This window comes from Pleurodeles waltl, chromosome 3_1 (genome assembly GCF_031143425.1).
Source record: "Pleurodeles waltl isolate 20211129_DDA chromosome 3_1, aPleWal1.hap1.20221129, whole genome shotgun sequence".
In the NCBI taxonomy this organism is placed as follows: domain Eukaryota; kingdom Metazoa; phylum Chordata; class Amphibia; order Caudata; family Salamandridae; genus Pleurodeles; species Pleurodeles waltl.
The window spans coordinates 433,670,648-433,684,024 of NC_090440.1; the positions used below are offsets into that span (position 1 = coordinate 433,670,648).

The window sequence follows — 13,377 nt, forward strand, 5'->3', positions numbered from 1 at the left end:
CGTGTGGTGGTTATTTATCACATCCCTCAACTGTATGTTTAGTTTTGATATGGAAGTTTGATACCTGTTGAGATTTGGTTTTTATCTAAGCGGTGGCTCCATATTGTAGGCTTTCAAATGATCACCAGTTCATAACATATACATTTAAAATGACTCTTGCAGTTAGAAATACCCATAATCAAGAGAAATGTTGCAAGAGAAAAACTTATTATGATGCATGCTATTCTGTTTTTTTTTTTTTTCAGACATTAATGTAAGGAGAAGTCCAAGAATTAAAGAGCTTTCTATCAACAGGAGACACTCCAGTTCCTTTTACTCATTTAGCCAGCCAAAGTCACGAAATCTTGAGAGGGTAAATTCTGCTTCCCAGTTACAGATGAACTCAGAGTGCACAGGTACACCAACAAAGCGCATTTAATATATTTTGAGATATAATTGTTTTATTTTTTATGTTTATACCCTGAAGTTGAGTTTGATATTTTCTAATATTGCACTTCGACTTCTTACTCACACACTTCTTTGTGATACAAATTTCTGATGAATACTGCTTCCTACTATAATTACTCAGTTTATGAATATCCATAGAAGCCAAACTGCATTCTGAAGCTTTTTTCCACCAGCAGCTCACAGTGCTGCAGAATGACATTACCTGCCTCCTGTCACTGCTCTTCTTGCCGAGCCCCACTCATCCTCACCCCCCTCCCAAAAGTGACAACACTGTTTTTAGAAACATTACTGATGCTGATTTAAAGCTCCGAGTCCTTCAATGATAACAATACTTAATAAGCAGACTAGGTGAAATGTCATCTCCTACCTAAGATCTGAGAGGTCCCAAGCGGACATTGTTGTCCGATTCACAGCAACATCAGAATGTGTCCCATGTAGCCTGTTCACAACCCTTGATGTGGGAGTTAGTTGTTTTCATGCATACAAAGGCCATCGGGGAGCTGGAAGCCAATTTTCGTTTGCACTTTACCTTTCAGGAGATGCCCCCATGGCCCTCTTTTTCTTCTCATGACAGGGAACAATCCTCCAAGTGGTACTCCCACAATTACACCATAGAACTACACCATTACTGGCTCCCTCATAGAATTCGTTTCAAATTGAGGACTTTTGGCAGGCCATGTTGGAACATACACGGTTGCTTGTTTTTCCTCTGGGCCATTTCCAGCTCCCACACATGGACCAGACACTTCGAGCCTGGTGGTTCTAGCAGCTTCAACCCTCAGTGCTGCATGACTCTGGATCACCAAAGGCTTAAGCCTCCGCACTGCTTCTCCGTCTAAATTACTTGTGTGATTGACCTTGTTGCACCTTCTGATGTGATACCCTACACTGTTCTTGTTCTCCATTCGTGCAGTGTTAACCTTCAATTTGAGATCATTCTTATCCAGTTTTGGATCTTTCATAGATCAAATGCTTGAATCATTCCCAGTAATCGAAATGGGAGTCCCACCGGTACCATAGAATAGCAGTAACGACAATCACCATAGGCCGTTCATGGCAATGAACCATCTATTTAACAACATATCCAGATCATTTTGTAAAAGGTACCAAACTTGAACAATGACCAATCAGGTGACAGCACGCTCTAGAACACTCCCCTGAGAGGCAGTTTCCCTCAGATTTTCAAGCACAAGTGTAATATTTGTATACGAGTTATGAGGGGAGCCTCTTAGGGGTGGGTCACATGTGAATCTATGAAAGATACCAATACTAGATAATTGCAGTTACAGGTAAGTAACTCATTTTCTTATCCAGTATTGGATCTTTCATTGATTCACATGCTTGTATCAGAATATCAAGCAGTTTTAAGCATTGTGTTATAAACAATACAATATTTGCGGATGGTGGGGAATACCAATGCAATATAATTACATGTATATTCAAATATATAAAACAATAATGTACCACACAAGTTATGTAAATAACACCATGTATTAAACAAACATGGGTAACTTTGTAAAGAAAATCTCCCCTTCAATAGAGGCTCACCTTACTAGAGCAAATGTCGCAACACCGCTTGTACTACAGCTGCCTCTCTTTTGAGTGCCAACTGCAGGCAGTAGTGCTGCACAGATGTGTGGGCATTCTTCCATGTTGCAGCACGGCAAATCTTTTCTAATGGCGCACTTGCAAAAAGAGCAGCTGAAGTGGATACCCTTCTCGTTGAGTGTGCTTTGGCTTTGACTGTTATTGGTTTACCCGCTTTTGCATGACAATACTGGATTGGTGCTAAAATCCATCTTTCGATCGTGGCTTTGGTAACTGCATACTCTTGACGTGCCTGACTATATGTCACAAACAGTTGATTAGATTTGCCTATGTCCTTTGTACGATGCAAATAGAATTGAATACATCTTTTGAGATCCAGAGTATGAAGCGATTGTTCAGCTGGGGTAGGCAGACTGAGGAAGAAATTGCATGGAATGATTGATTCATTCAGATGGAAATTAGTTGGCACTTTCGGAATAAATCCGGGATTTGTTCTTAAGAGGACATAGTCATCTTTGAAATGTAAGTATGACTCGTCTGTTGAGAAGGCTTGTATCTTGCTGACTCTTCTTGCAAAAGTGAGCGTTTATAATAATGACACCTTCAGGGTTAGAAATTTTAATTCAGCTCATTGATTGGGCTCAAAAAGTGATTTCATTAATTGAGAAAGTACTGAGACGCCATTCCTGTAGTGGAGGTCTGACTGGAGTGAAAGCCCTAAATAATCCTTTCATTAATTGTTTGATTGGCCTTTCCGAGCAAAGGGATGGAGAATGAAACGACCTTCTGTATCTCAATATTGCTGCAAGGTGGACTTTGACTGATGCATGCGTCAACCCAAATTTTGTCAGAGATAATAGATAAGGCGAAATCTTCTTTGGTGATACCTTTAAAAGATGAAAGTTAGATTGTTGACACCACATGCAGAATCATTTCAATTTAAATCCATATGTTTTGATGGTGGAATTAGCTCTTGCTTTGGGAAGTATATCCTTGCATTCTTGAGGAAGATCTAAAAATCCTTGAATTAATTGAACTCAGGAGCCATGCACACAAGTGGAGAGTTCCCCTACATGGTCTACTTCCACAAGGTCATCAAAGAGGGATTACTCACTGTAGGAAGCTGGGTCTGTATATACTACATCAAAATGAGATACAGTGTACACAGAGTCCAGGGGTTCCCCAGAGGCCTAACATAGGCTAAAGTAGATAATACCAATACTCTCTTTTGTGGTAGTGTGGTAGAGCATTTAGGCTTATCAGAGGGTAGTGCAAAGCATTTGTTGTATACACACAGGCAATAAAGTGAAGCACACACTCCATGACTAACTCCAGGCCAATGTTATTAATATAGCAAAAATACGTTTTGTTTCTTTATTTCTAGAACCACAAGATTCAAGTTACAGGTAAGTACATTTGCAAGTAAGTATCCAACATAGGTATCAATACCACTTTGTTTCAATTTGGCAAGATAAATAGTTTTTAAAGTGAATAGCAATAAACTGTTTTAAAAGTTGACAGTGCCATTTTGAGAAACTGTTCTGGGAGGGTGGAGGGAGAAAAGTTAGTATGATTTGAAGTTAAGTACAAGACTTACAGTTCCAGTCTCCGGGGTTTAGGCTGTCCACAGGTTGGGGTTCAAGTTAACCCCAAACACCCACACGAGGCTGGCCAGGTGCAGAGGTCAAAGCTGAGGCTGATTTAACATAGGCTCCTAAGGAGACTGGGGGCTCTTGTAATCAGGCATGCTTGCAGGTAAGTAGACACGTCTTCGGAGGGCAGACCTGGGGGGTTTAAGGAGCACCGGGCGGGGCCACAGATCAGAACCAAACACACCCTCAGTGGTGCAGGGGAGGCTGGGTCCAGGATGCAAAGACCGCATCAGGCTCCCAGTGCTTTCCTATAGGGGGACCTCAGCGGCCACAAAGATGCTGCAGGTGATGTCCAGTGGGTTGGTTCCGGGAAACCAACGGCTAGAGAAGGAGTGGTGCAGCCTGCTGGATGTTTCTGGACCGAAGATCGGATTCCCCAAGGCCAGGGGGCTCTAGGTGCAGGGGTACTTTCTGATGGATACACCTACCTGTGGATTCCTCACCAAAAGAATTCTCCCCTCGCGCCAGCTTCGACGGAAATTTCTTCTAGCTCTGCACGTCGACGATGACGTCTTAATCGCCCGACTCCACACAAGGCCGTGTGACGTCATCCAGGCAATAAGAAGCCCACGTCGACGTGCAGAAGTCCGTTCCCTTTTTTCCGTTCCCGAGTAACGGTTAATTCTTCGAGGCTCACAGGGAGCTACTGTTTCCAACGACGGTTACAATGTCGCAGCCAAGAAAATCCGGCTTTAAACCATGTAACCAATGCGGGGGTCGGATGTCGGTTACCGACCCCCATGAGAATTGCCTCTGGTGCCTTAGTTCCGACCATGAGGTCGAGTCATGCGGCTCTTGTCAGCGCATGAACCCTAAGGCACTTAAAGAGAGGGAGGCGAAATTGTTCTTGGCTCGATCCAAGAAAAAGGAGAGGCGTCATCGGAGGGAGTCTTCTTCGAGATCTTCGAGGTCTCATCACCATCATAGTGACTCTTGGTGCCGTCACAGATCTCGGCGCCGATCGAGCAAGAGGCGGTCTAGATCAAGGTCGGCTTCTCCGTCGGCTCGGTGATGTCCGACGTGGGAGACTAGCCCGACCTCCTACGACCCCGACGTCACCCGGGTCGGTCTTTGAGGTCGAGCCTCCCCAGAGGCGAGAAGGTTCTCCTGGCCAGGAGTTACCTAGACCTTCCTCGGCATCTATGCTGGCGCCGGTGCAGCAGCAATACCCGGCTTTCCCAACTCCGGGAACGGATCCTGCAGCGTTCTTAAACTGTTTAACATTTTTACTTCCATGACGCCGGGTGGAAGTCAAGCAGGTCCGTCTGGCCCTCTGGCCTTCACTTTGGGCGTTCCGGCGTCTTATAAATCGACGCCTTTCACCCCATTTTTATCTACTGCACCTGAAGCGGCACCGATGCCCATGATGTCGCGCAGACCGACTTCACCTGCTACGGCGCCGTTGGATTCGCCTCAGATCCAATCGACGGTTAAGAATCCTGTGGAGCCGGAGGTTCCGGCTTCGGACGGATCCGAGGTTCGGCGCCGACGAAGATCTTCGGCGTCGGCCGACGCCTTATCGACGCCAGGTCTGGAGTCGAGGCTTAGATCAAGACGTCTGGCTCTGCGACTTTTGGAGGAGGAAGAGTATGCAAGACAACACCCAGAGGAAGGTGAAGTTTTGGAGCCCTCTGGTGACTTCCAGGGACTGGATACAGCCAGTGGCTTGGACACTTCCCCAGAATGGGATCTAGCTTCCCCTGAAGAGATCACTGAAGAAGCTGCTTCATTCCACGCAGTCATTCGGAAGGCTGCAGACTTTAGACCTTCCCCTCCCTACTGCGGAAGTCAAAAGAAATGTATTAACAGAGGTTTTGCACCCGGCTTCTGCCTTCTGCTGAGCCTCTTTTGCCCTTTAAATGAGGCGCTGCTGGACCCCATTAAGGACATCTGGATGAAACCTGTGTCCACCGCTGCGGTCAACAGAGTGGTGGCTCGTCGCTATAGGGTGGCGCCTGGTGATCCGGTGTTTCTCTCCAGACAGCCAATTCCGGAGAGTCTAGTGGTGCAAGCCTCATGTTCATCCAGATCATCTCCTGGTTCGTTTCCTGGGACACCTGCAGACAGGGAATCAAAAAGATGGACCATACTGCAAAAAAGACCTTTTCATCTTGCAGTATGGCCTTAAAATCATCCAATGCGACTTGCATACTGGGGCGTTACATCCATGCCCTTATAGAAGAGGCGAAGGGCCACCCTAATTTGTCCCAGGAGATGTTGCAGCTGTTGGCGGATGCTCAGGCGGCAGCGACTCAAGTGATCCAGTCGGGATTGGACACTTCAGACTCGGAGGCTAGAGCTATGGGCACGACCATAGTTTCTAGACAACAGTCTTGGCTACGATCATCTGGCTTCTCGTCGGACGTGCAGGTAACACTTCTTGATCTTCCCTTTGATGGAGAGAGGCTCTTCGGCACAAAGGCTGACTCTGCCCTAGAGCTTTTTAAGGAGAGCAGAGCTACTAAGATCTTTAGGACTCCAGTCTTCTGCCTCACCCTCCTTTAGGGGTTTTCGGAGATTTAAAGGATTTGGATGTGGTTCTTCCTTTCATGGATGACTGCAAGGACCACAACAATCTGCTTCTACCCTGCCATGCAGATCCTTCAGGGGCAGGGGCAGAGTCCGTACGAGAGGAGCCACCTTGCAGCACTCTGCCTCTTCCTCTTCCTCTGGAGGGGTGCAACAAGGAAAGCAGCCGTAGTCCTCCTCCACTCCCTGTCCACTTGTCTCCGGTAGGGGGGAGACTTGCCCATTTTCTTCCGATGTGGGAGGTTATAACATCGGACTCCTGGGTCATCGACATTGTGAAGAAGGGGTACGCTCTTCCCTTTCAGGAAGTATTGTCCCTATTGGCAAAAGGTGCGATAGAGTTGGTTCCCGAGCAAGTGAGGGGTCAGGGTTGTTATTCAAGATACTTGCTGATTCCCAAAAAGGATGGTCGGTTGAGACCGATTTTGGACTTGAGGATTTTGAATTGGTTCCTCAAGCAGGAAAAATTCAAAATGCTGTCCCTTTCGCAGGTTCTTTTGGCGTTGAACGAAGGAGACTGGATGGTGTTGGTCGATTTGCAGGACGCGTATTTTCATATTCCGATCCTCAAATCACACAGGAAGTATCTCCGGTTTGTGGTGGGATCGCAGCATTATCAGTTTGCGGTCCTCCCATTTGGTCTTACTTCAGCACCTCGAGTCTTCACAAAGGTGAAGGTGGTGGTAGCGGCAGAGCTCAGAAGAAGGGGGATAGCTGTGTTTCCCTATCTGGACGATTGGTTGATCAAAGCCAAAACTCCAGAGCTCGTGCGGTGCCATCTCCAGTCGACGACTCAATTGTTGTACGACCTGGGTTTTTCAGTCAATGTACCCAAATCTCACCTGGAGCCCTCTCAACGCCTCCTGTTCATAGGTGCAGTATTGGACACAACATTGAATCGGGCCTTTCCTCCCCCCCCAGCGGGTCCAGGACATTCAGGCGTTGATAACAATGCTTCAAAATGGAGCGGTAGTTCCAGTCCTCAAGGTCCTTCGTCTGCTCGGTCTGTTCGCTTCTTTCATACTGTTGGTCACTCATGCACGCTGGCACATGAGGGCTCCTCAGTGGTGCGCCCACAGGCAGTGGTTTCAGCACAAAGGGGATCTCAAGGAACCAATAAAGATCTCCAGAGACACTGCAGTGGCTCTTCAATGGTGGGCAGCAGTCGACAACCTGTCTCAAGGAAGGCCGTTCTCACTACCACCACCAGTGGCCACAGTGATAACTGATGCTTCCACTCTAGGGTGGGGCGCTCATCTGGGGGATCTGGAGATCAAGGGCCTTTGGTCTCCAGGGGAACAGAGGTTACACATCAATCTGTTAGAGTTGCGGGCAGTACGTCTGGCTCTCAAGGCCCTCCTTCCTTCCATTCGCGGTCAGTCAATCCAAGTTCTAACGGACAACACGACCGCGATGTGGTATATAAACAAACAGGGAGGAGTGGGGTCGTATCTTCTCTGCAGAGAAGCTCTTCGACTCTGGTCCTGGCTTCAGGAGCACAATGTCTGCTTGGTTGCACATCATTTGGCCGGAGTCCTGAACGTGCGTGCGGACATTCTCAGTCGATGCAGCTCGGTCGACCACGAGCGGCGTCTTCATCCAGATCTGGTTCTTTATATCTTCCGGATGTGGGGATATCCACAAATAGATCTTTTTGCAACTCAAGAGAATGCGCAGTGCCCGCTATTTTGCAGCCTCCAGTATCCGGTGCAAGGAGCTTTGGGGGACGCGTTTCAGATGTCCTGGAAGGGTCAGTTGCTTTACGCATTTCCCCCCATACCCTTGATTCCTCGAGTTCTCAGGAAGATCCGCCAAGACCGAGCTCAAGTCATCCTAATAGCTCCTGATTGGCCGAGAAGGGTGTGGTATTAGGACCTTCTCCAGCTCCCTCAGTGCCCTATGCTCCGTCTCCCTTGCAGGGTGGACCTCCTCTCGCAGTCGCAGGGGCAGATTCTACACCCCCACCTCCAGAGCCTGCATCTTCATGCCTGGAAAATGAACGGGGCAATCTGAGTTCCTTTTCTCTCCCACCAGATGTGGTGGAAGTTATTTCATCGGCCAGACGACACTCCTCCAAGTCAATCTATGCTAATCGTTGGGCTAAATTTGCATGCTGGTGTGGAGAGAACAGTTTAGATCCCTTAAAAGCTGGTTTATCTGACATTTTGTAATTTGCACTCTATCTGGCACAGAAAGGTTGTGCGATTGCCACTGTCAAAGGTTATTTGTCTGCTCTATCTGCTTTTCTGTACCTTCCTGATCAACCATCCTTTTTTAAATCTCCTATTGTTTTAAAGTTCCTAAAGGTGCTCACTAATAAGTTTCCACCTACACCATTCGTTATGCCTCAGTGGGACCTTAACTTAGTCTTAACGTTTCTAATGGGGACCCCGTTTGAACCAATGCACTCTTACTCTTTACGGTTGCTAGTATTCAAAACTGTTTTCCTGGTGGCCATAACATTTGCCAGAAGGGTTAGCGAGCTTCAGGCTCTCACTGTAGAACCCCCATACCTTTCTTTCTTTAAGGACAAAGTGGTGTTAAGGACCAAGGCGGCTTTCCTACCGAAGGTTGGTACACCCTTTCACCTGGGGCAGTCGATTACTCTCTCTTCCTTTTACCCCCCACCTCACCCATCCAAGGAGGAAGAGAGGCTCCACCGGCTGGATCCACGAAGAGCACTGAGCTTCTACGTCGCCAGGACGAAAGAGTTCAGACAGGATGAACAGCTCTTCGTTGGATACGTGGGGGAAGAGGAAGGGTAGAGCGGTCCACAAGAGAAGGCTATCCAGGTGGGTCATTCTATGTATTAAGATCTGCTATTCTTTGGCGAAGAGAGATCCACCTGTGGGGCTTCGTGCCCATTCCACCAGGGCCAAAGCAGCTTCATCGGCTTTGGCTAGAGTTGTTCCTGTGGCTGACATCTGCAGGGCAGCGACCTGGGCGTCCCTCCATACTTTTGCCAAACATTACTGTTTGGATTCTGAGGTTAGGAGGGATGGCCATTTTGCTCGCTCGGTGCTGCAGGATTTCTTGGTTTGACCATTCGGGCACCCACCTCCGGAGGTAGTACTGCTTTGGGACTCTATTCTTTTGGTGAGGAATCCACAGGTAGGTGTATCCATCAGAAGAATAAGTTACTTACCTTCGGTAACGCTTTTTCTGGTGGATACAGTAACTACCTGTGGATTCCTCACGGTCCCACCCGCCTCCCCGTTGCCTGACTGGCCAAACCGAGAACTCCTTGGGTGCGCATCCTTGGTCTTGTATATATGTATATAGCTGATTCATGTATATAGTTGTGATAACTGTATATACATTTCCTTTGCAAATTAAGTAGGTTCAAGAAGTGTTTTGGGGCTTGGTTTATATATACATATATATTTCTCTCTTGTATTGAGCATTCATTACTGTTATTTATAATGTTTTATAATAAACGTTCTATTTTCATTCATTCTAAATGAATATGTACTCTTTAGGTTTAACCTGTTCGCCTCTATGGCACGTACAAAATGGTGATAACTGACGTCTGCACGTCGTCGAGGGCTTCTTATTGCCTGGATGACGTCATACAGCGTCGCGTGGAGTCGGGCGATTGTGACGTCATCGTCGACGTGCAGAGCTAGAAGAAATTTCCGGCGAAGCTGGCGCGAGGGGAGAATTATTTTGGTGAGGAATCCACAGGTAGTTACTGTATCCACCATAAAAAGTGTTACCGAAGGTAAGTAACTTATTCTTTTGGCATCGTCCAGTTCTGTCGCAGTCGGGGGGTCCTCCGGATTCAGGCTGCTGCAGGCTTTGTTATGGTGAACTGGAGGGGTCAACCCAGGGTGGGCACTTGCTCAGAGCTGCCAGGGGACCAGCTCTAGTCGTTTGGTTCACCTCGACATGGGCTGTGGGTGTTGGGTGCCGAGTGGTCAAGACTTGTGGATCTGAAGAGGCTCTGGAGTCCTTGGATGGAGTTTCTTCTTGGATCGGGCGCTGTCCACTGGAGTTTTTGGTCCTCTGGGGTGCAAACAGTCCTCTAGAGGTTTTTCAAAGGTCGTTGGTCCTGCAGGATGCGTAGCCTTCTTTTTGCATGGCTTTTGAAGCTGGAGGCCGGGAGGGCTGTGGCCAAGTCAGTTTGCATCTTCAATCTTCTCTGCTTGGGTTTCAGCTTAGCAGTCCTTCTTTCTTCCTTCTTCTTTTGAAGTCTCCAGGAATCTGATGAGGTAGATTCAGGGGAGCCCTTAAATCCTTGATTTAGGGGCATTACAGTGGCCAGGGGGCAGAAGCCAGTGGTTACTGTCCCTGAGGGTAGCTATACCTTTCTTGTGTCTGCTCCCTTTGGGAAGGGGGCACAGACCTAACCCTGTTGGTCCCTGTCCTCCAAACTAAGATGGAAGATTTAGCAAGGAGGGGTCAACTCCGCTCTGGACACCCTAGGGGTGGTCCCAGCTGAGGTGGGAACGCCTCCTTGTTTTTCCCACCCAGTGCATGCTTTGTTTCTGGCCATCCGAGACCACAAAGGCTCTCACCCCATGTGGTCAGAAACTCATCTGTTAGAGGTAGGCTGGCACAGACCAGTCAGTCCTGCACTAAACGATTGGGTAAAATACAGAGGATATCTCTAACATGCCCTCTGGGTGGATTTTTCAATCAATCCAACACTAGCATCAGGGTGGGTCTATTGTGCTGAGAAGTTTGATACCAAACTTTCCAGTATTCAGTGAAGCCTTTATAGAGCTGTGGCGTTCGTAATGACAAACTCCCAGCCCATATACTCAGTATGGCCACACTGCACTTACAATGTCAAAGAATGGACTTAGATACTGTAGGGGCATATTGCTCATGCAGCTATGCCCTCACCTGTGGTATAGTGCACCCTGCCTTAGAGCTGTAAGGCCTGCTAGAGGGGTGACTTGTCTATGCCACAAGCAGTGCTTTTGTGGGCATGGCACCCCTGGGAGGGGTGCCATGTCGACTTGTCTCTTTCTCCCCACCAGCACACACAAGCTGCAATGGCAGTGTGCATGTGCTTGGTGAGGGTCCCCAAGGGTGGTATAATACATGCTGCAGCCCTTGGGGTCCTTTCCTGGCCACAGGGCCCTTGGTACGATGGGTCTCTTTCATAAGGCAATTAAGTGTGTGCCAATAGTGGGGACAATGGTACAGTTTATGGGAAGGAACACTGGTGCTGGGGCCTTATTAGCAGGATCCCAGAACACTCTGTCTAGTTCCCATCAATATCAGGCAAAAAGTAGGGATTTAACCATGCCAACAAGGGCACTTTCCTACACTCACCAACACTTAGGGACACTCCACCAGTGAGAGTATCCCCAGTAGACGACCTAATAGGTTTGAGTTGTTGGTTAGAGGAGCTACTTAGGTGAACATTGATATTCCAGCGCCTGCTACATCCTCTTATTGGTCATTTTCCAGACATTACATCATAGGTCTTCCGCAAGACCATTGCTGCCATTGGTCCCAGGTCTTCTCGAACCTGTGATGGACATTTTTCTTACTCCAGCCTCCCTTTGAGCGTCTCCAGCGAGAATTCTAAGGAAAATAAGGCTCCACTTCAAGAGCTATTATTTCTGAGAACTGACCCTCCACCAGATTCTGTCATTCTAGCAGCCGTCAAGAAGGTGATCTTTGTTGCAGCTTCATCATCTGCCACACTGGACAATTAAAGTAAACAAATAGATTCCTTGGACAGAAATGTGTGTGGCACATCGGCCTCATTTATGAAGGTCTCTACCACAACAGCATTATTTGGGCGATACAATAGGTCTCTCTGGGACTCGCCAGATTTGCAGAAAAGCTTCCCAGAGATGGTAGAAAAGCTACCCAGAGAAGGCAGACGGAGGACTTCGAGGAGATCCTGAAGGATAGAAGTTGAGTCGCTAAAAAAATAATTAGTGCCACAGCAGATGGTTGTGACCTGGCGGCGCACGGATATTCACATTGTATATGTGTTAGAAGTTTATCCTTGCTTAGTCTTACAGGTCTTAAGCCAGTGACGCAACAGCGCATCCTAAACCTTCTTTTTACTGGCAACTTATTGTTTTGGCCACACACGGGTGACTAAATGGCTAAGATGAAAACCGAGTTAGACACACTTAAGGCTGTCGGAGTAGAGAAAAGTAAAGAAGTCTGCAGTTATGACAACCGACCCTACCATCAGAGGGTTCCAACCGCTCACCGGTTTTCCTGTCACCAACCTCAGCAAGCCAGATCTCAGTACCAGCCTTGCAGATCTTCATGTGGAGCTAATTGACAACTCCAGCTTCCTCCAAGACGCCATGCATACCGTGAGCTGTCACTTTCCCCGTTACCGTTTCCAAATCTAGTGGGATGGAAGTATCACTGACCATCTGGACAGCTGGCATGCGATCACCAGCAACAACTGGGCCTTAAACATTGTAGTGAATGGGTACTCACTTTGCTTCAAGTCCCCCTCCTCTGGCTGTTCCACCATCAAAAGCCTCTTACCTCTAGCAGAAGCTGCTGTGAAACAAAATCTCCACTCTACTTTGCAAAGAGGCAATAGAGGAGGATCCATTCTCTCAGAGAGGAGTAGGAGTATACTCCTGGTACTTCCTAGTAAAGAAAAAAGGCCCAAAGCAGAATTCAGGCCCATTCTGGACTTAAATCTGCTAAACGCATACATACGCAAAGAGAAGTACAGGATGCTTGCTCTCCACCAGATATACAACGAGCTCCATCAGGGTGACTGGACGTGTTCCATCAATCTACAAAATGGCTACTTCCACATGCCAATAGCCAGGGAACACCAGAAGTTCCTATGTTTCACAGTGGCATTCACACACTACCAGTTCGAGGTGCTGCCTTTTGGCCTGGAGTCATCTTCTGGCACATTCATGTGCATGGCAGTAGTGTGCGCAGCCTTACAAAGGAGAAAGATTTTTGTCTACCCCTACCTGAATCACCGGCTGGTGAAAAGCTCCTCCCCAAACAAGACATACTACAGCATCTGTCTCGGGACCCCAAGTATCTAGGTCTCTAGATCAATGCGGAGAAGTCGATTCAGACTTCAACTTAAAGGCTACACTATCTAGGTGAGACCCTGGACACACAACTTGCAAAAGTGTATCCTTCAGAGGAGACTATCCTCAATAGCCCACAAGTGTTCCAGCCTCCTTCACACTCCACATCCATCTGCCAGACAAGTAGCGTCCCTGCTGGGTTCAATGGCCTT

General features: G+C 47.7%; 1 protein-coding gene across 2 annotated transcripts in view; it reads left to right on the forward strand.

Moving 5' to 3' along the window:
* The window catches only part of TICRR (TOPBP1 interacting checkpoint and replication regulator), a 472,392-nt gene that overhangs the window by 311,053 nt on the left and 147,962 nt on the right, over positions 1–13,377 (forward strand). For both annotated transcript variants that reach the window (XM_069222701.1, XM_069222703.1), the window contains exon 18: positions 246–395. In XM_069222701.1, the coding sequence (XP_069078802.1) occupies positions 246–395 (150 nt within the window). The remainder of the gene's footprint in view (positions 1–245; positions 396–13,377) is intronic.